Source organism: Myxine glutinosa, chromosome 13 (assembly GCF_964187855.1).
Source record: "Myxine glutinosa chromosome 13, kmMyxGlut1.1, whole genome shotgun sequence".
Taxonomy (NCBI): Eukaryota; Metazoa; Chordata; class Myxini; order Myxiniformes; family Myxinidae; genus Myxine; species Myxine glutinosa.
Genome location: NC_136273.1, coordinates 86,674,550 through 86,695,302, shown reverse-complemented (window position 1 = coordinate 86,695,302; position 20,753 = coordinate 86,674,550). Strand labels below are relative to the sequence as shown.

Genomic DNA, 20,753 nt, shown 5'->3' with positions numbered 1-20,753 from the left:
GAACAGGAAGAGGAGATGAGAGAAACCCATTCAGGGCCACATGTTGACCGACTAGAGAAGAAGTCCGCCAGCCATGCATGGAGATTTCCATGGATACCAAAGGAGGAGAGTTTGGTGAGCAGAGCGGGATGCCAGACCGTATCGAAGGCACGTGATATGTCAAGGGAGACGGCTCTAATTTCCTGTTTGGCATTGAGGACCTCCATCCATTGTTGAGAAAGCAGAAGCAGCATGTCCAGAGTAGAGTGACCCGGTCTGAAACCAAATTGATGATCAGAGATCAAGCCATTGGAGAAGAGGAAAGATTTCATATCTGAAACAATGATGGATTCCATGACTTTGCTGATAATTGGGAGAAGACTGATTGGTCTGTCGTTGCTAGGATCTGTTTTTGCACCTTTTTTGTGCAAAGTGGTGATGTTGGCTGATTTCCAAGCAGATGGCAGATGACCTTGAGCAAAAGAGAGGGTGAAGAGAACAGAGAGAGGGAGTGAAAGAGCGGAAGAACAGGATTTTAGGACCCGTGGGCTGATGCCGTCAGGTCCTGTTGCAGAATCAGAGTCGAGGGTTGACAGAAACTTTTCCACCTTGTCAGGAGGAAAGGACCCAGAGTCCAGGAGCAGCTGGGTACGACTGGGTACGGTGGGTACAGAGAGGGATGGGTTTGGGACACAAGATTTAGAGGCAAACACAGAGTTGAGGCAATCAGCTTTTTCACGTGCGGAGTCAGTCGTGTAGCCGCTTGAGGTGAGGGAGGGGATGGAGGGGGAACAAATACCAAAAACGGATTTGACCAGATGCCACCAGGATTTGGAAGAGGGAGACAGATAAGAGAGTTCGGTCTTGAGAATGGAGAGATATTGTTTCCCGGCTCTCCTGAGGGTGGACACACACTTGTTTCGGGCTTTGTGAAAGGAAATGAGATTTCCTTCCGTTGGATTTGCTTTCCAGGAGACGAAAGCAAGTTGTTTCTGAGCAACAGCCTCACCACAAGATTCCGTGTACCATGGACGGGAGGAAGGGTATGACAACTGAAGACGGGATGGGATAAATCTGTGCATGAGAGAGAGCAGTTTAGTTTGGAAGAATTCCCAGGATGAGTTGATGTCAGAGGCAGTAGAGATGGGAGACCAGTCCAGATGATTGATGGCTGCTTGAAGACCGTGCCAGTTGGCCTGAGTGAAATGCCAGACTCGTCGAGGCTGAGGAGGCTCTCTGAGAATGGCCAGAGAGATGTCCACTTTAACAAGCATATGGTCAGATGAACCAATTGGAGCAGAAGAAGAGCAGGTGACATTTGCAGGGAAGTTGGTCATAACCAAGTCTAGAAGAGAAGATGCTCCGTTGCCTGAGATCCGAAATTGACAGATTGTGTTCGTCCCAATGAGTCACAAAAGTCCTTTGCTAAGGTGCCATGGCTGGTGAGAGGGGTACCCACACGCAGCCAGCTGGCATGGTGACAATTGAAATCACCACATATGAGGAAGAGAGAGTTGGGATGAGTAGATAGAAGTTGGTCCATGTTATCAGAAAGCAAGATGTAGATGGAGTCATCACTGTTTGGTGGACGGTACAACAGACATATGAACAAAAGGTGGGAGCGAAGGGGAAGCCATAGCCAGAGGTACTCCTGGGGGTGAGGTGGATAGAGGGCAGTGCAGGGAGAGTGAAGAAGAGAGTTTTTGATAAAGATAGCAACGCCACCTCCATGACGAGGCTCAGGTCTATCATACCGGATGAGGGAGTAACCTGGGAGAGATACTAAGGAATCAGAGACATCATGAAGGAGGAACGTTTCTGTTAAGCAAATTAGGTCTGGTTTGTCAGGAGCAACCTGTACGGAGAGATCAATCACGTTTGAGCGAGGGCCCCGGATGTTTGAGGTCCATACCGTTAAGGAAGGGGGAGCATCGGATATAGGACAGGGGAGGGGAGGGTAAGATGAGGAAGAGGAGGGAGAGGTGGGGAGAGCTGTTGATATTGTGTCAGAGATTTCAGAAGACCTAGGAGAAGGGGAAGGGGGAGGAGGACAAAAGGTTTGATGGTGATTGAATGAGGGACGGTGAGGTGTTGTTTGAGGGGGTGGGCAGAGTTAGGAAGAAAGTTGGAGGAGATGGAGGTAAGAGTTGGAAGGTAGAGGAAGCGGGGAGGACGCTTTGAGGAGGTGGGGTGAGAGGGGAGAATTGGAAAAAAAAGAGGGTGGGGCGATTTGAAGGGGAGGGGGAGTTTTGAAATGGAGGGGTGAGGAGGGAGTTTGGGAGGGCAGGGGGGAGTTTAGGATGGGATCGGCAAGGGGGAGTTGAGGAGGGGAGGGATGAGGGGGGAGTTTAGGAGAGAGGGGCAAGGGGGGAGATTTGAAAGGGATGGGGGAGATTAGGAGGGGATGGATGAGTTTGGATTTTAGAAAGTGTTGGACGATTAATGGAAAACAAGCATTTATTGCGAAATGAGTTTCTTGTGATTTTTAAGTCAGAGATCCGTTTGAAAACATTGGGGGAGGGGTGGAATGCAGGTGAGTTTAGGGAATGTAGGAAGGAAGAGTTGTAAGAGATGGAATTTTTATTTGAAATGAAGAGATTTGCTGAGTAAATCGAAAACAACCTTTTTTATTAAGAAGAAGAAAAGTGTGTTATAAATTATAATATACAACAAAATACAACACTTCAGTGGAAAGTTTAAACATTTTTCAACTAAACCATGAAAACTATCTGGGGAAATTCCCTAAATAAGGGCATGGAGGATTCCTAAGGGGGGTTACTGATTCCAGCACAGGTTTAGAAGCAGGAATAGAAGAATAGGAGATTGACAGCCAGGAGAGCAGAGAACGAAGGAACAGGGAGGTGTATAAGCAAATGTGTTAGTACGGGAGGAAAGGCCCACTTTTAAAATTCTTCGTTAATATGTTTTTTTGAAGGTTCGGTGAAAGTGGATCAGAGGAAGAAGGATAAAGTTGAAGAAGTATGGTGAGAACTGGAATTGGAAAGGTGTCAGCTGGAGAGGATTGAGTTATGAAGGAAGGAGAGAAAAAAACAAAACAGGTGGGGCAAAACATGTGGTCAAAGAACGAACGAACATGGGGAGAGAAGGAAATTCGTTTGTTTTTTTTTGTTTCGTTTTTGGATTAAGACTTCAAACAAAGGGTAAGATATTCGGGAAAGTATGGGGTGAAAAAAAGATTGAAAAAAACTGAGAAAACGAAAGCAAATGGACCACAAATGACCGCCGAGAGGAGACAAAGCCTCGAGGCCTGGATACCAGGCCTGAAAAACGCGGCAGGAACCAACCGACGATTATACGCAGGTATGCACGATTTACACCGGGATCGAACTAGAAACACACCGTAGACACTCACACTGTAAAATAACACACAACCTCACCGGCAAAACCGGAAAAGGAAGACCGCGTGATTTTCAGTGATTTTTCTTTTTCCCTTGTTTTTGATGATACCAACGATGATACCACCGACGACCGACGTGTGAGAACATTAAGCAGGCAGGTCCGGGGGGCCACGCCCCAGAGAGCAGTGATTGGTGAGATTTGTCGAGCAACGAAGAGAGGGACTGGCTGATAGGTGCAGGCATGGGCGGCGTCAGGTGACGTCAGAGCCTTGAATACAAAGGAGTTGGAGGCTGACATTTTCTCTCTTGGCTTGTGGATCAGGAAGTGAATGGTCGCCGATAAGCTCTCATACATAAACGATATCGAAATCGAAAAAACGATATCGATAACGAAACGATTTCGAAACGATATCGAAAAAACGATAAACGAAATCGATAATCTCTCAGTTCATAGCGCTCTCGCACAAGGGACATTGGAAGTTTTGATGATCGTAAGGAGGAGCGAACTGTGGTTTCCCGCGCACGGACTACGGACCGAGGCCTGCGTTTCCCGCGAGCGAACTGTGCACGGAGGCCTGAGGCTGTTCCCGCCAAGGACGCGGGGGGAGGGGGAAAGGGTTGACGATTGCCGAGGTGGTTCAGGTGACGCTCAGAGCTAAGTACCAAAAAACAAACATGCTTTATTTTCACTTTTATTTTTCCCTTTATGTGTATACAGGTCTGTATGGGAGCGCTCCATAATCTTATTTTGCCATGTGTTTTTTTTTTTACCGGAATTTCTTCAATAAAGCCGGTATTTTTGTACATTTCCGGTTAGCTAAATCCGTGTCGGTTTGAATTAATTATGGCAGGTTCGAGGACGTCCGGTGGGACCGTGAAGGTAAGTTCGTCATTCTCCTTTCCCTCCGATCCTTTCCCGCCGTGAAGAACACCATCATTTTTGACTGAACGCCTCGTAGTGTAGGCTATCCGTTTCCTTGGAGGATTTTAATCCCTAGGAACAGGACAATATATATATAATATGTCATGTACAAGATGTGTATAATCAGGATGGATGTGTGTGTGTGTGTGTGTGTGTGTGTGTGTGTGTGTGTGTGTGTGTCTACACCCATAGCGAGCAAAGTTGAGGCAATGGGAATCGACTTCTGATATGCAGTGGACACGTATTAACATTTTTTGACACATTTTTGACCAGTAATGATGCATAACAGGTTTACCTTATTCAAAAGCTGACAGCTCAACCTTGGAAAAACTATCAGATATGCCCAGACAGATAAAGAAACTTCATTTGACAAGTCTACACACTTGTCAAGGAAGAATTGCTTGAAAAAGGGATACCCAAGTATGGAGGAGCTTGGAAAGGGGGTGGGGAGGGGGGGGGGGGGAAGTACTAGTGTGGTCAATAAATTCAGATTTTGCATCTGAACCTCTGCCATGTTCAGCATACTCAACTCACATTGCATGTGTGTGTGCTTCGTCCACATGAAACCTGCAAACCACATGGTCAATTCACCTACAGTTGAGAAGCTGCAGCCCAGACAGAAACCTCACTATGAAAATAGCAAGCAATGCAAACCGGTGTGCAGGACTCAACAAGTTCAGACGGTCTGCAGGCCAGGCAGGAATTTGGAATTTGTTCAGGATGCCGGTGAAAACATGGTCATGTATGTGTACATGTAGAAGCTCCTCCATGAACCTTAGATGACAATGCAATAATAAATAAGACAACCAATCATCCAAAGAAAAGATTGTACAATGAATCAACACAAAAACTTTCCATTGTCAACTGTAAATGTATCATCATCTTGTGCCTTCATTACTCATTTATTTATCCTCATTTGTTTGCCTGAAGGGCCTTTGGTGATGTCATACATGTGAAGTAATGCTGTATACACTCTGGCCCGTGACAATAATACCTATGCTGTGACATGTATGTGGAGCCAAAACGTGGTCAAAACATCCACAACCTCTTCGTTTTCTCAAAAAGTACATCGATCGTTTGGAACGACTTACATTTTGTCAGAAAAATGTATAATTGAACTATGACGTCATAAAGACACGTCATTGCATCCCTCTGATATAATCTTGAAACAATAACTCAGTAGATCCGGACCATCTCTCATCCCTCAGATCAGCAGTCTGCAACCTCCTCACTCTCTGCAGACCTAGACAAAATCACAGACTGGGCAAACAAGTGGAACATGTCTTTCAATCCTGACAAATCCCACACTCTTACGATGTCTCTCCGAAAAGACCGACTGGACAACCCTCCCATCCACTTTCTGAATAATCCTCTCCAACAAGTTCTGTCACTCACGCTTTTGGGTCTCACTATCTGCCATGATCTTTCCTGGGAAAACCACATTTCCAAGCTGGCCTCCAAAGCCAGTCGCCGACTGGGCATCCTCCGTCGTGCGAAGTCCTTCCTTGGCACACCTGAGCTCCTCACCACATACAAGGCTTTCATCCGCAGCTCAATGTAATACTGCTCTCCCCTCTGGGCCGGTGCTCCTGCCTCATACCTAGCTCGTCTTCACGCTGTTGAAACCAAAGCTTTCAGAATTATTGGAATCTCCTGCGATGAAGCTAACTCCGAGGGCCTCTCACTCACTCACCGCAGGCAGGTTGGTGGTCTTTCTGTCTTCTACCGACTCCTCTTCGGCCTTGCTCCCCCAGCTCTATCTGGGCTCTGTCCCGCAAATATTCCTACAGGTCGCACAAGATCTGCCAGCAACCCTCTTATGGTTAAACTGCCAAAATCAAGACTCTCTGCTCACCTTCACTCTTTCATTCCTCTTTTCTCCCGCCTCTGCAACAACCTCCCACACTCTCTTCAATCCCACTCCTCCCTCCAGGTGTTGAAATGGCAAAAATGATTCACGATACTTTACACGCTGCGGACGATGACACATCTCCAATGATTTCTCAATGTGACGATGGAGCAAGTTCCATGAGTGGGAATAAGGAGGCATTCAAAAAGGCAAAAAGGAATTGTGGTGATTTGTTCCCGATGTGCATTGTTTTACCCACCGTCCTCTACATCTAGTTGTGGTTGACTTGGTCAGCACAGAACTCGCAACATCCCAATTTTTCGATCAAAGTGGCGTCAAACACACCTTTTTCTGCAAGCCCAAGGTGGGTGCCCTGTATGATGGTACAAGCGTTAAAAGAGTGTTCGACACTCGCCCTGGACATTTTGACGCTGCGAGTGTTGTGAACAACTGTGAATAAATTTTAGAGACGATGTATGAGATCGATGGCGATACCGTCACGATAGCTGCTGGACTACGAGTGGGACAACATGATGAGAGTTTCAGGAACTCGGCCGGAGCCATAAAACAGATTCTAGGCATGCTCACTCCCATGGATAAGAGCCTCCAATCCAGGACACATGCTCACTCCCATGGATAAGAGCCTCCAATCCAGGACACATGCTCACTCCCATGGATAAGAACCTCCAATCCAGGACACATGCTCACTCCCATGGATAAGAGCCTCCAATCCAGGACACATGCTCACTCCCATGGATAAGAGCCTCCAATCCAGGACACATGCTCACTCCCATGGATAAGAGCCTCCAATCCAGGACACATGCTCACTCCCATGGATAAGAGGCTCCAATCCAGGACACATGCTCACTCCCATGGATAAGAGCCTCCAATCCAGGAGACATGCTCACTCCCATGGATAAGAGCCTCCAATCCAGGAGACATGCTCACTCCCATGGATAAGAGCCTCCAATCCAGGAGACATGCTCACTCCCATGGATAAGAGCCTCCAATCCAGGACACATGCTCACTCCCATGGATAAGAGCCTCCAATCCAGGACACATGCTCACTCCCATGGATAAGAGCCTCCAATCCAGGACGCATGCTCACTCCCATGGATAAGAGCCTCCAATCCAGGACGCATGCTCACTCCCATGGATAAGAGCCTCCAATCCAGGACACATGCTCACTCCCATGGATAAGAGCCTCCAATCCAGGACACATGCTCACTCCCATGGATAAGAGGCTCTCATCCAGGACACATGCTCACTCCCATGGATAAGAGCCTCCAATCCAGGAGACATGCTCACTCCCATGGATAAGAGGCTCTCATCCAGGACACATGCTCACTCCCATGGATAAGAGCCTCCAATCCAGGAGACATGCTCACTCCCATGGATAAGAGGCTCTCATCCAGGACACATGCTCACTCCCATGGATAAGAGCCTCCAATCCAGGAGACATGCTCACTCCCATGGATAAGAGCCTCTAATCCAGGACACATGCTCACTCCCATGGATAAGAGCCTCCAATCCAGGAGACATGCTCACTCCCATGGATAAGAGGCTCCAATCCAGCACATGCTCACTCCCATGGATAAGAGCCTCCAATCCAGGACACATGCTCACTCCCATGGATAAGAGCCTCCAATCCAGGACACATGCTCACTCCCATGGATAAGAGCCTCTAATCCAGGACGCATGCTCACTCCCATGGATAAGAGCCTCCAATCCAGGAGACATGCTCACTCCCATGGATAAGAGCCTCCAATCCAGGAGACATGCTCACTCCCATGGATAAGAGGCTCCAATCCAGGACACATGCTCACTCCCATGGATAAGAGCCTCCAATCCAGGAGACATGCTCACTCCCATGGATAAGAGCCTCCAATCCAGGAGACATGCTCACTCCCATGGATAAGAGCCTCCAATCCAGGAGACATGCTCACTCCCATGGATAAGAGGCTCCAATCCAGGACACATGCTCACTCCCATGGATAAGAGGCTCCAATCCAGGAGACATGCTCACTCCCATGGATAAGAGCCTCCAATCCAGGAGACATGCTCACTCCCATGGATAAGAGGCTCCAATCCAGGACACATGCTCACTCCCATGGATAAGAGCCTCCAATCCAGGAGACATGCTCACTCCCATGGATAAGAGCCTCCAATCCAGGAGACATGCTCACTCCCATGGATAAGAGCCTCCAATCCAGGAGACATGCTCACTCCCATGGATAAGAGCCTCCAATCCAGGACACATGCTCACTCCCATGGATAAGAGCCTCCAATCCAGGACACATGCTCACTCCCATGGATAAGAGCCTCCAATCCAGGACGCATGCTCACTCCCATGGATAAGAGCCTCCAATCCAGGACGCATGCTCACTCCCATGGATAAGAGCCTCCAATCCAGGACACATGCTCACTCCCATGGATAAGAGCCTCCAATCCAGGAGACATGCTCACTCCCATGGATAAGAGCCTCCAATCCAGGACACTTGCTCACTCCCATGGATAAGAGCCTCCAATCCAGGACACATGCTCACTCCCATGGATAAGAGCCTCCAATCCAGGACGCATGCTCACTCCCATGGATAAGAGCCTCCAATCCAGGAGACATGCTCACTCCCATGGATAAGAGCCTCCAATCCAGGACACATGCTCACTCCCATGGATAAGAGCCTCCAATCCAGGACACATGCTCACTCCCATGGATAAGAGGCTCTCATCCAGGACACATGCTCACTCCCATGGATAAGAGCCTCCAATCCAGGAGACATGCTCACTCCCATGGATAAGAGGCTCTCATCCAGGACACATGCTCACTCCCATGGATAAGAGCCTCCAATCCAGGAGACATGCTCACTCCCATGGATAAGAGGCTCTCATCCAGGACACATGCTCACTCCCATGGATAAGAGCCTCCAATCCAGGAGACATGCTCACTCCCATGGATAAGAGCCTCTAATCCAGGACACATGCTCACTCCCATGGATAAGAGCCTCCAATCCAGGAGACATGCTCACTCCCATGGATAAGAGGCTCCAATCCAGCACATGCTCACTCCCATGGATAAGAGCCTCCAATCCAGGACACATGCTCACTCCCATGGATAAGAGCCTCCAATCCAGGACACATGCTCACTCCCATGGATAAGAGCCTCCAATCCAGGACACATGCTCACTCCCATGGATAAGAGCCTCTAATCCAGGACGCATGCTCACTCCCATGGATAAGAGCCTCCAATCCAGGAGACATGCTCACTCCCATGGATAAGAGCCTCCAATCCAGGAGACATGCTCACTCCCATGGATAAGAGCCTCCAATCCAGGTCACATGCTCACTCCCATGGATAAGAGCCTCCAATCCAGGACACATGCTCACTCCCATGGATAAGAGCCTCCAATCCAGGACGCATGCTCACTCCCATGGATAAGAGCCTCCAATACAGGACACATGCTCACTCCCATGGATAAGAGCCTCTAATCCAGGACACATGCTCACTCCCATGGATAAGAGCCTCCAATCCAGGAGACATGCTCACTCCCATGGATAAGAGCCTCCAATCCAGGAGACATGCTCACTCCCATGGATAAGAGCCTCCAATCCAGGACACATGCTCACTCCCGTGGATAAGAAGCTCTAATCCAGGACACATGCTCACTCCCATGGATAAGAGCCTCCAATCCAGGACACATGCTCACTCCCGTGGATAAGAAGCTCTAATCCAGGACACATGCTCACTCCCATGGATAAGAGCTTCCAATCCAGGACACATGCTCACTCCCATGGATAAGAGCCTCCAATCCAGGACATATGCTCACTCCCATGGATAAGAGCCTCCAATCCAGGACACATGCTCACCCCCATGGATAAGAGCCTCCAATCCAGGACACATGCTCACTCCCATGGATAAGAGCCTCCAATCCAGGACACATGCTCACTCCCATAGTCCCATGGATTAGAAGCTCTTGACGAAAACTGTGCGACTGCAACTTCACTCATATTTGACGGAGTCGATAACGATGAGCCGGCTCGGTGCTGCGGTCGGATCGCAAACAGTAAACTTGTCGATTCACTGGTGTTGAGACCTACTGGAGGGACAGGAGCAGACCTAGATGAGCCATGGGACCCAAAGACACCATGAAATGTGTCTTTGAGTTAATACTAATAGACACGATCGTGTCAGAGATGGAGGGAAGGTTTCTTGAGAATGGTCGGTTGTCCGAGGCCTATCGTGAAATTCTCCATTTCTGTGCATTGAAATTCTGAAACCCCCATCGACACTTGGAGTCACGATGGAGCACGGATGTGATGGACTATGGTCTATTGGTGTTTCGTTCGCAAGCGGCTTGCTATGGCTTTCCAAGCAAGTCGTTCCGTAGCATCGGCTCGGCAGGTGGAGCAAGCGATTGAGGGAGGTGCTTCGTTACGTCAGCAAATATGGCCGCCGCAGTCGAATTCAAAACGACAAGACAACTAATGAAATGTTCAGAGGCAAACCGGACCCATGATTGTTACCCTCGCCTGAGGAGAGGGTATTGTATTTGAGTCCGTTTGTTTGTCTGTTTGTCCGCACATAATAAATATGATTTTCTCTGCAACCGTTGGTCCGATTGACAGGAAATTTTCACCATAGGTGCAACTCCACCTGTATAATTTTTAAATGATCATTATGACGTCATCGATCACGTGGTTCGGCCGCCATCTTGGAAAAACCGAAAAAAGATTGCACCTCTATATCTCCGAAAGCGCTGAATAGAAAAAAATTGAGATATGGCTCATTGTGAAGAACTCTCCATGGGGAATAAAATATGTTAATGATGATGTCATAGGTGCCTCCATTGTGACGTCATAATTCGACAAGTACAAAACTTCATCCGATCAAGATGAAATTTCTTGAGCATCATCTGGGAATAAATTAGTTTAGAAAAAACAATGATGACATCATCGGTCACGTGGTTCGGCCATATTTGTTTTAACACAAATGCCTTAAAAACCACCGAAAATACATCCTAGCGAGGGTTTGCAATCTCTGATTGCTCTTTCTTGTTGAAACATGTATTTCATTATTTTATTGTTACTTTTCATCCTAATTCTCCAAGATCCACAAACATTGAACCCCGCCCCCAGCGGCTCTGCCCGCCCCTCCCCACCCTTCCCAACATGCATAGTGGTACATTCAAGGGTGTATAGATAAGCTTGGCAGGGAACTCATCCTTCTGACTCCTCATTTATTTATGTTTTTCCTCTTTTGCCTCGTACTCTGAAGCGGCTTGCTAACGGAACACACCCGAGTATCGTGGCCATTCATATGAATAATCATTTTCTAAAAGTAATAAATGCAAATTTCGACCAAAAATGGCTAGCATTGATATCCTGCGAACAAATGGCATGGTGTTTTGCATAATTCTGGAGTCTGAAAGATTTTACAGTGAGGTATATAGATTTATGTAGATCAAAGAATGCAGAAAGCCATCAACAACAACAGCAAAAGCCACGCCCACGTATGGTCGTCACGTCATGATATCGACGTGACCGAAGCCTGCCCACGCAATAATCTCCGTTGATTTGAAGATAATTGTATCGAGGTAGGTTTATTAAGAATATTCTTTGTATCATATTGTTTAACGAATATGCTGCGTTTGTTTGTGTTTGCATAACACTTAATTTTACACAAATTATAAAAAGAGGGCGGAAATCTATATTTATTTCGTTTTTATTATTAGGCGATTTGATTGGTTTGGTTTTTACCAGTGAGATTTCGAAATCCTGACGTAATTCTCATTCATGACGTCTTTCCCTTTAAATTCGGCTCCATTTATCCTCCATCCGATTCTCCATGGGATTAAACTCCTTCGCTGCCGCCTTACGGTGCAAGCGACGTCACGACGTGGGCCCGCCGCACTGTACGGGGCGTGGCCTGCGAGATTTCGGGTTTGAGGCGGACGTGATATTGGGATTGCACGTGATTGCGAATGGTCGTGCTTGGTTGAAAACGTGCAGCGTTTAGACAAGGTTCGACGTGAGCACAGGTGTGCGTGGTGTGAGTAATGATTGTCCGCGTTACAGTGCTTTGAATGCACAGCAGCGGTATGTATATGGAATTGTGTATTGAATTGTGTGTTTGTGTGTGTGTGTGGATTGTGTGTGTGTGTGTGTGTGTGTGTGTGTGTGTGTGTGTGTGTGTGTGTGTGTGTGTGTGTGTGTGTGTGTGTGTGTGTGTGTGTGTGTATTGTGTGTGTGTGTGTATTGTGTGTGTGTGTGTATTGTGTGTGTGTGTGTATTGTGTGTGTGTGTGGATTGTGTGTGTGTGTGGATTGTGTGTGTGTGTGTGGATTGTGTGTGTGTGTGGATTGTGTGTGTGTGTGGATTGTGTGTGTGTGTGGATTGTGTGTGTGTGTGGATTGTGTGTGTGTGTGTGGATTGTGTGTGTGTGTGTGTGGATTGTGTGTGTGTGTGTGTGGATTGTGTGTGTGTGTGTGTGGATTGTGTGTGTGTGTGTGTGGATTGTGTGTGTGTGTGTGTGGATTGTGTGTGTGTGTGTGGATTGTGTGTGTGTGTGTGTGGATTGTGTGTGTGTGTGTGTGGATTGTGTGTGTGTGTGTGGATTGTGTGTGTGTGTGTGGATTGTGTGTGTGTGTGTGTGGATTGTGTGTGTGTGTGTGTGGATTGTGTGTGTGTGTGTGGATTGTGTGTGTGTGTGTGGATTGTGTGTGTGTGTGTGGATTGTGTGTGTGTGTGTGGATTGTGTGTGTGTGTGTGGATTGTGTGTGTGTGTGTGGATTGTGTGTGTGTGTGTGTGGATTGTGTGTGTGTGTGTGTGTGTGTGTGTGTGTGTGGATTGTGTGTGTGTGTGTGTGGATTGTGTGTGTGTGTGTGGATTGTGTGTGTGGATTGTGTGTGTGTGGATTGTGTGTGGATTGTGTGTGGATTGTGTGTGGATTGTGTGTGTGTGTGTGGATTGTGTGTGTGTGTGGATTGTGTGTGTGTGTGGATTGTGTGTGTGTGTGTGTGGATTGTGTGTGTGTGTGTGTGGATTGTGTGTGTGTGTGTGTGGATTGTGTGTGTGTGTGGATTGTGTGTGTGTGTGGATTGTGTGGAATTGCGTGTGGAATTGCGTGCGGAATTGCGTGTGGAATTGCGTACGGAATTGCGTGCGGAATTGCGTACGGAATTGCGTGTGGAATTGCGTGTGGAATTGCGTACGGAATTGCGTGTGGAATTGCGTACGGAATTGCGTGTGGAATTGCGTACGGAATTGCGTGTGGAATTGCATACGGAATTGCGTGTGGAATTGCATACGGAATTGCGTGTGGAATTGTATACGGAATTGCGCGTGGAATTTTAATTTGGAATTTTATGTGGAATTTCATGTGGAATTTCCTGTGGATGTGATCACTTGCTATATCCTGAGGGGGCAACCAAGGGTGCATGCTTTGTAAATTAAGTGTCTGGGGTAACGACACTTTTTAAATGGGATCTATGGGATTATTTAGCAATTGCTCACAGATCTGAGAGATTGCTGACTAGCATCTTGTCTTGAGAAGATGACATGCTCCATGATAAGACTTCCTGCCGATAGGGTACTGGCGTACATTGGTTTGGAGACGGATCATATTCCATTCAAACTTGTCAGAATGTAAATGATCCACTCGGAGAGAGAGCATTTCATTGTTATTTACTTTATTATTCCGATTATGACTTCTCAAGCAGGCACTGAAGATGACTATGGAGGAACGGATCGGTGTGAAGGAGGCCGAGGTGGTGAAACTAATCCTGGATTTTCTCGATTCAAGACGGTTGCATGTCTCCATGCTGTCGCTGGAGAGGGAAAGTGGAGTTATCAACGGGCTCTTTTCAGACGACATGCTCTTCTTGAGGTCAGATGATGCAGAAGCATATAAATGTTACATAAATAAGAGTGGAAGGAGAATGTGGTGGAGATTTCCCAGTTAATATCGTTCTCTCCATCTTAGGCAACTGATTCTCGAGGGCCAGTGGGATGATGTTTTGGAGTTTATCCAACCACTGGAAGCTCTGGACAAGTTTAACAAAAAGAGGTATGACCGGTTGTATTTAGAAAAACAAGTAATAAAGAACGTTTTTTGTTTTTGTTTTTATGCCTCCGCCGACAAAATCGCCAGAGGCATGTTTTCGGGTTGTCCGTCCGTCCGTCCATCCATCCTTCCGTGCGTACGTCCGTATAGGCTAAACCACTTTTTCTCGGCAACCATATGTCCGATTGAGACTAAACTTTCAGGGTAGGAGTGACACCCATGCAGAATGGTTTTATGATAATTGTGACGTCATAGGTCACGTGGTATGGCAGCCATCTAGGATTTAAAGCAAATAATAAAAAATATATATCTCTTCCGTTAACCGCTAAATGGAAAAATTTTAAAGTTGGCACATTGTCAAGTACTCCCAATGGGGAACAAAAGCACGATAATGATGGCATCATAGGTGAAGTGGTATACCAGCCAAAAATGTTTATTTTTAAAAAATCCCTTCTCTGAAACTGCTTCACCGATCGATGTGAAACCTGTCATGGCTGGTGAAAATGTGATACTTGAAAAGAGCTGAAAGGATTTAAATCAAACTTGTTTATTTTTAGGACAGTGAACGAGGGCATCTACCCATTGTGGGACTATGCGGAGGCATATTGGCGACACAGTCGCATTGTTCTAGTTTTTGTAATTTAAAAGGATGTCTGGAAGGTCACAATAAATTATCATGTGGAACCATCCCTACATGTTTCCTTGAATAGTGGTTGTTGTCTGTCCATGTCTGCGTCCATTTATAACGATGGTGTTTGTTGATTGTTTCCATGTATCAATGTGACCACTGAAATGTTAAACAGTTAACATATATATATATATATATACAGTCAGACCCCGCTATTCTCAGGTTCCGCTATTTGCGGGTGATAAAATGCGACCTGTTTCTCTATTCATGGAAAAGTGTCCCGCAAATTCGCGGTTTTTTTTTTTCCCCTATTCGCGACCATGTTCCACGAAATCGCGGTTTTCTTTCTTGTTTTTTTTTTTCCTATTCATGGCTGTGTTCTGTGAATTCGCAGGTTTCCCTCATCCCCCCCCCCCCCCCACCCCTCTTTGTGGCCGTGGTCCGCAAATTCGTCGACATTCGTGGATTTTTGCCTCGCCATTTGTGGATTTTCACGACTCGGGAACCTATCTCCCCTTTCTCCTTTGAAACAATGCCCCGCTATTCGCGGTTTCGCAATTCGCGGATTTTCCAGGAACGTATCCCTCACAAATAGTGGGGTCTGAGGGTATATACACACAAGCTTGGTGTTTGCAAAACGGTTAATGTGGTATGCTTAAGATCGCGTAGGGTCTTGAGTTCAAGCCCCTGTCGTGCCGTTGAATTACCTCCAGGCGGGTCAACTCGGCTGTCATCCTTCCAAGGTTGGCAAAATGAGTACCAGCTTACTGGTAATAGGGGGTGTTGCATTAGCGGCACAGCTGCGCCCCAGAAAATGATGCAGCCCAGCAAATGCAGGCTGCATGCAAATATATAAATAAACGTGCACATACACGTACACACACATCGAGAGGGATGTATAGTGTCATTTGCAGGCGCAACCATTATTCAAAGAAAGATGGTGAAATGCTTTCACATGATAATTTGTTGTGACCATGTGACCTTGTTTAGTCACGTGAAAAAGTAAGTACACCCCATGTAAAGTTTTGACTTTTTCAACATATTTCAACATACAGCTATTTGATCTTCATTTCAACAATATTGATAGATAAAGGTGATATAATATAACAAATATCATGAAACATTTACATTTTGTAGTCCATTGTATAATTTTAATGAACATAAATGCAAATTTCGCATGTGGAAAAAGTAAGTACACCCCTACATTTATCACTACTTCAAATACCTAAAATTAGATTCAGGTGCACCAGCTCAGGTGCAAATGATTAGAACATCGTTAGAGAGGATCTTGGAGGAACCTGTCTTATTTAAACCTCAGACATTTAGTTTGGTTTGCTCTTTGTTGTTGAAGTGTGTGGCGTCACCATACCTAGATCAAAAGAGCTCTCTGAGGCCTTCAGAAAAAAGGCTATAGATTCCTACGAGTCTGGGAAGGGATTTAAAAAGATCTCCAAACAATTTGAAATCAATCATTCGACTGTCCAGAAGATCATCTACAAGTGGAGAAGATTCCAAACAACTGCCAACTTGTTCAGGCCAGGCCGCCCCAGCAAGTTCAGCCCGAGAGCAGACCGCAAGATGCTGAAAGTCTCTAAGAACCCCAGAATGTCATCACGGTACCTACAGGTAGCTCTTGCCACTGTTGATGTCAAAGTGCACGCGTCTACCATTAGAAAGAGGCTACACAAATTTGATCTACATGTGAGGTGTGCCAGGAGGAAACCTTTGCTGTCCAGAAAGAACATCAGGGCAAGACTAAAGTTTGCCAATGAACATCAAGGCAAAGACCAGCACTTCTGGAACAATGTGCTCTGGACAGATGAGTCAAAGGTAGAGCTATTTGGCCACAGTACCAGAAGACATGTTTGGCGAAAACCAAAGACAGCATTTGACCATGAGAACCTGATACCAAATGTAAAGCATGGTGGTGGAAATATCATGGTTTGGGGCAGCTTTGCTGCATCAGGGCCTGGGCAGCTCACCATCATATAATCCACTATGAATTCTTCATTGTACCAGAGGGTGCTTGAGGATAATGTGAGGCCATCTGTCGGAAAGTTGAAGCTCAACCGAAGGTGGACCTTGCAACATGACAATGACCCTAAACATACCAGTAAATCCACCAAGGAATGGCTGAAAAGAAAGAAATGGAGGGTTCTGGAATGGCCAAGTCAAAGCCCGGATCTAAATCCCATTGAGTTGTTGTGGGGGAATTTGAAACGAGCTGTGCATGCAAGAAACCCCTCAAACATCACACAGCTGAAAGAATTCTGCATGGAGGAGTGGGCAAAAATTTCTCCCAGGCGATGTCAGAGACTGATAGACAGTTATAAGAAACGCCTACTTGGGGTTGTTTCTGCAAAAGGGGGCAATACCACCTATTAGAGCCAAGGGTGTACTTACTTTTTCCACTTGCGAAATTTGCATTTATGTTTATTTAAATTATACAATGGACTACAAAATGTAAATGTTTCATGATATTTGTTATATTATATCACCTTTATCTATCAATATTGTTGAAATGAAGATCAAATAGCTGTATGTTGAAATATGTTGAAAAAGTCAAAACTTTACATGGGGTGTACTTACTTTTTCATGTGACTGTACCTACTTTTTGGAGCACCATTCATACATCCTTATGCATTTTTTAAAATGTTTTTTTATTAAGTGTTTCTGTACTTTAAAAATGTAAATACATTTTTTAAATCACCAACTTTATTTAATGTTTGTCATACTTCAATGACGACAAGTCAACGACAAACTGAATCGGTGTGTGCATCCATGCCAGCTTTAGGACAGAAGTTCTTGCACTATTTGCATGTGCAGTCACGCATGCACCAATTATCATATTTAAACAATCATAATTATCGTCCATCTGGCAACAATGGTTGTCGGACTGTACGTAATATTCCACTGTTAACGACAACTCTCTTTAAAAGTGGTTTTCTGTTGTTGCTCCTATCACTGTGCGTAATGCCATTAACCACACCATTAACCATGCCATTAACCACACCCATTTCGGTGTGATTGGCGCTTGGGCAAACGCCGTAATGGCCCCGCCTCCACCAGGCTGATTGACAGGCGTGGTCCCACCCATCCATTGTTTCCTTCATAATAATAGGCATAGTTATGCAGTAACCAGACCTGGTAGGATAATGGCTAGAGGGTCTGCTCAGAGTCTGGGAGGTCGGTGGTTCAAATCCCGGCCGAGTCCCACCAAATACTTTTTAAAATTTTCGTGCGGCTTCCTCGCTTGACGCTCAGCATTTGTGAGGATACAACATGGACAAAGAATGCTGGGAATGCAATGGCAAACCACCCAGTATAACCCTTGCCAAAAAACTGCTTCGGCAGCACCAGTGCTCTGTAAAGTAAATAGACGGGTCAATATACTGCCTGACCCCAAAAAAATTGCAAATTTTTGTTTTATGCTTATTTCTAGTAGTTTATGAAGTGGAAGACAACATATTAAAAGTTGGACAATTTTGACGCATGGGAAAGTCCCTCAGTGACGTCAGAAAACAAGATGGCTGCCGGCAGATAAAACGTAAAAAAATTGACTGATAATCATCAGACCACTAACAATTTAAAGTTAATTTTGCACCAATATTTGTATTATGATCGTTGCTGGTAGTTTATGCAGTGCTAATCCTGAGACCATTCGCAATTTAAAGTAAATATTTGCACAAATATATGTTCTTTGATTGTTTCTGCCAGTCTATGACATGGAAAGCAACATATAAAAAATTGGACAATTTTGACACATGTGGAAGTACCATATGCCTTCTAGTCTTAGATTCCAGTTTCATCGTCCTCCTCCTCCTCCTCCTCTATGTCTGGTTCAACACTCATATTGTCACAGTTGCTGTCCTGGCAATGTCCACATGCACTGGTGCACTCTAATCCATGCTTCCTACATGAACACCTTAGTGTTTTGCACCCCCCTGAACAGTTGCAGTGAATCATCTGAAGTAGTATGTCTGGAGCAGGGCTTTTGTCTGTCATCACTGGAACAAGTTTTCCTCCTTCTACCTTCCATCCCCACTCCGTTGGCTCCATTCCACAACAAAGGCCCATCCATTCCATTACCTGGTAATAGGTCCGCAGAGAATGAAACTTGCAGGCAGCGGATGTGGGTGGCAATCTTTCAGGAGTGACAAATGCCTTAGCCCTTGCAACCTTTTTGCAGAGAATGTTGTATCTGATCGATGCCAATGAGTCGTTCTGATTTGCTTCAAACAATGCCACCATTGCTCTGCAGCCTGCAGTTTCAATAACATCCTGACTCTGCTGTGGTTTACAGAACACCTTTGAGCTGTCTATCAGTTCCTTTTCTTTCTTGATGATTCTTTGAAACCCTGACTTCTTTCCAATCCCAAAGACACGAGACGTTGCGTCACAGCCAGTTAATGCATGAAGGAACAATATATCTCTGCAGGCTGCATTTCCAAGTATCTGCTGAAGGACTTTGATATTGTAGACATTTGATTTTGCCTTGTCAGAACGGAAATAGAGTTCAATGCAGTTTGTCTCCACCATATGGAAGAGCAGGAGGAGAAGGAGATCTGTATCTTCTCCAATGAGGGTTGTAGATCTGGAAGCCGCATTTGCGACGGCCGCTTTTGCAATCTCAACATCAGCATCTCCCTCTGCTTGGATCACCTCACAGCCTTCCTTGTGCAACACCTCTATAATCAACAGTATCATTGCCTGCTTGTTTGACTCATTCGACAGAAAGTCCTCCTTTTTCCCAACAAATTTTGTTGACTCCGTAATGTTAACCTTGGTGGCATTCTTGTTTCTATTCCGACGTTGATGAGAACAGTCCTTTGTGCTTGGCCCAGCCTCATAACCATCAAACACAACAGTAGCTTTGCCATAGTGTCGTACTGTAAATGAGGCATATTCATCTGCAATGGAACTGTAGGTGAATCCCTCTGTCCACTTTAAGCGGTGAATAAGTGATCCCCCGTCAAGAACATAGTGATCTGTTCCTGGAACTGTCTGGTTGACAGCATTGTCAGATTTGGTTGTAGCATAATTCCTTATTGCCTCCGCCAACTGTGGTTTATCTGGCTGGCGCAGGATGTTTTTTGCCTCAAAAAGAGACATTGGGTATGGGCAGAGTTCATATTTCATCACTTCACCTATCTGGAGATCTCCCGTCTGTGACACCACTAAGAACCTCTGGAATAGTAACGCTGGATCTATTGTGCGGTCCTCAGCAACTTTGACTGCCCTGCTGAATGCAAGTGTCTTGGCTTTAGAACTCCTTTTGTGTGAATAGGAGTAAGCTGGGTGATCATCCATCTTCTTGACAATGTCACTACCTACTTTGAATAGGTCATGAACATTGACATCCTCATTTGCAGTAACCCCTGTGATGATATTGCGCAATGACTTGTCATCAGAAAATGGTGTGAAGCTGTCCAGTTTTTCGGCAACTTTGCCACGATCAGCTTCATCTCGACTCACCCTGGATGTTGTCAACTCCTTATGTTGTTCACTTGTTGAGTAGCTACTCGAGGTCAGTTCTTGCATAGCAAGGTTGTAGGAGGACGATATGGTTGAAGACAGAGTCCAAACTGCTCTCTGGTGCTCTGACATCCCACTTCCTCGAGTCAGCCCCCCTTGGCTTTTCAGTGAGCGCATTAATGTCTGTTCTATCACAAGATCAGAGCCTAGGCCAGCCCAGTATTGGTCACTGTGCCGGATTACATGATAACCAGATTGGAACTTCTGATGAACCTCAGGGTTGTCATCCTCTAACGCAAGCATCTTCTCTAGATAGAGTCGAGCTGACTTCAGGTAATTGGGATGGCCAGCAGCTGCAAATATCGGCAAGCAAGCTGATATGGCTTGGAGATGCATCTCCCAGGACCCCGTCCGATCAGCTGCCACAAGTGCCCTTGCAATTCCCAACATACGCTGGTAGTTGATCCAAAGTGCACTGGTT

At 45.9% G+C, this 20,753-nt stretch overlaps 1 protein-coding gene across 1 annotated transcript in view; it reads left to right on the top strand.

The window, feature by feature from the left end:
- Positions 1 to 12,040: 12,040 nt before the first annotated feature.
- LOC144888586 (WD repeat-containing protein 47-like) overlaps positions 12,041 to 20,753 on the top strand; it is a 35,538-nt gene continuing 26,825 nt past the window's right edge. The window contains exons 1-3 of the mRNA XM_078767032.1: positions 12,041 to 12,144; positions 13,823 to 13,992; positions 14,089 to 14,172. Coding sequence (XP_078623158.1) covers positions 13,835 to 13,992; positions 14,089 to 14,172 — 242 coding nt within the window. The 5' untranslated portion in view covers positions 12,041 to 12,144; positions 13,823 to 13,834. The remainder of the gene's footprint in view (positions 12,145 to 13,822; positions 13,993 to 14,088; positions 14,173 to 20,753) is intronic.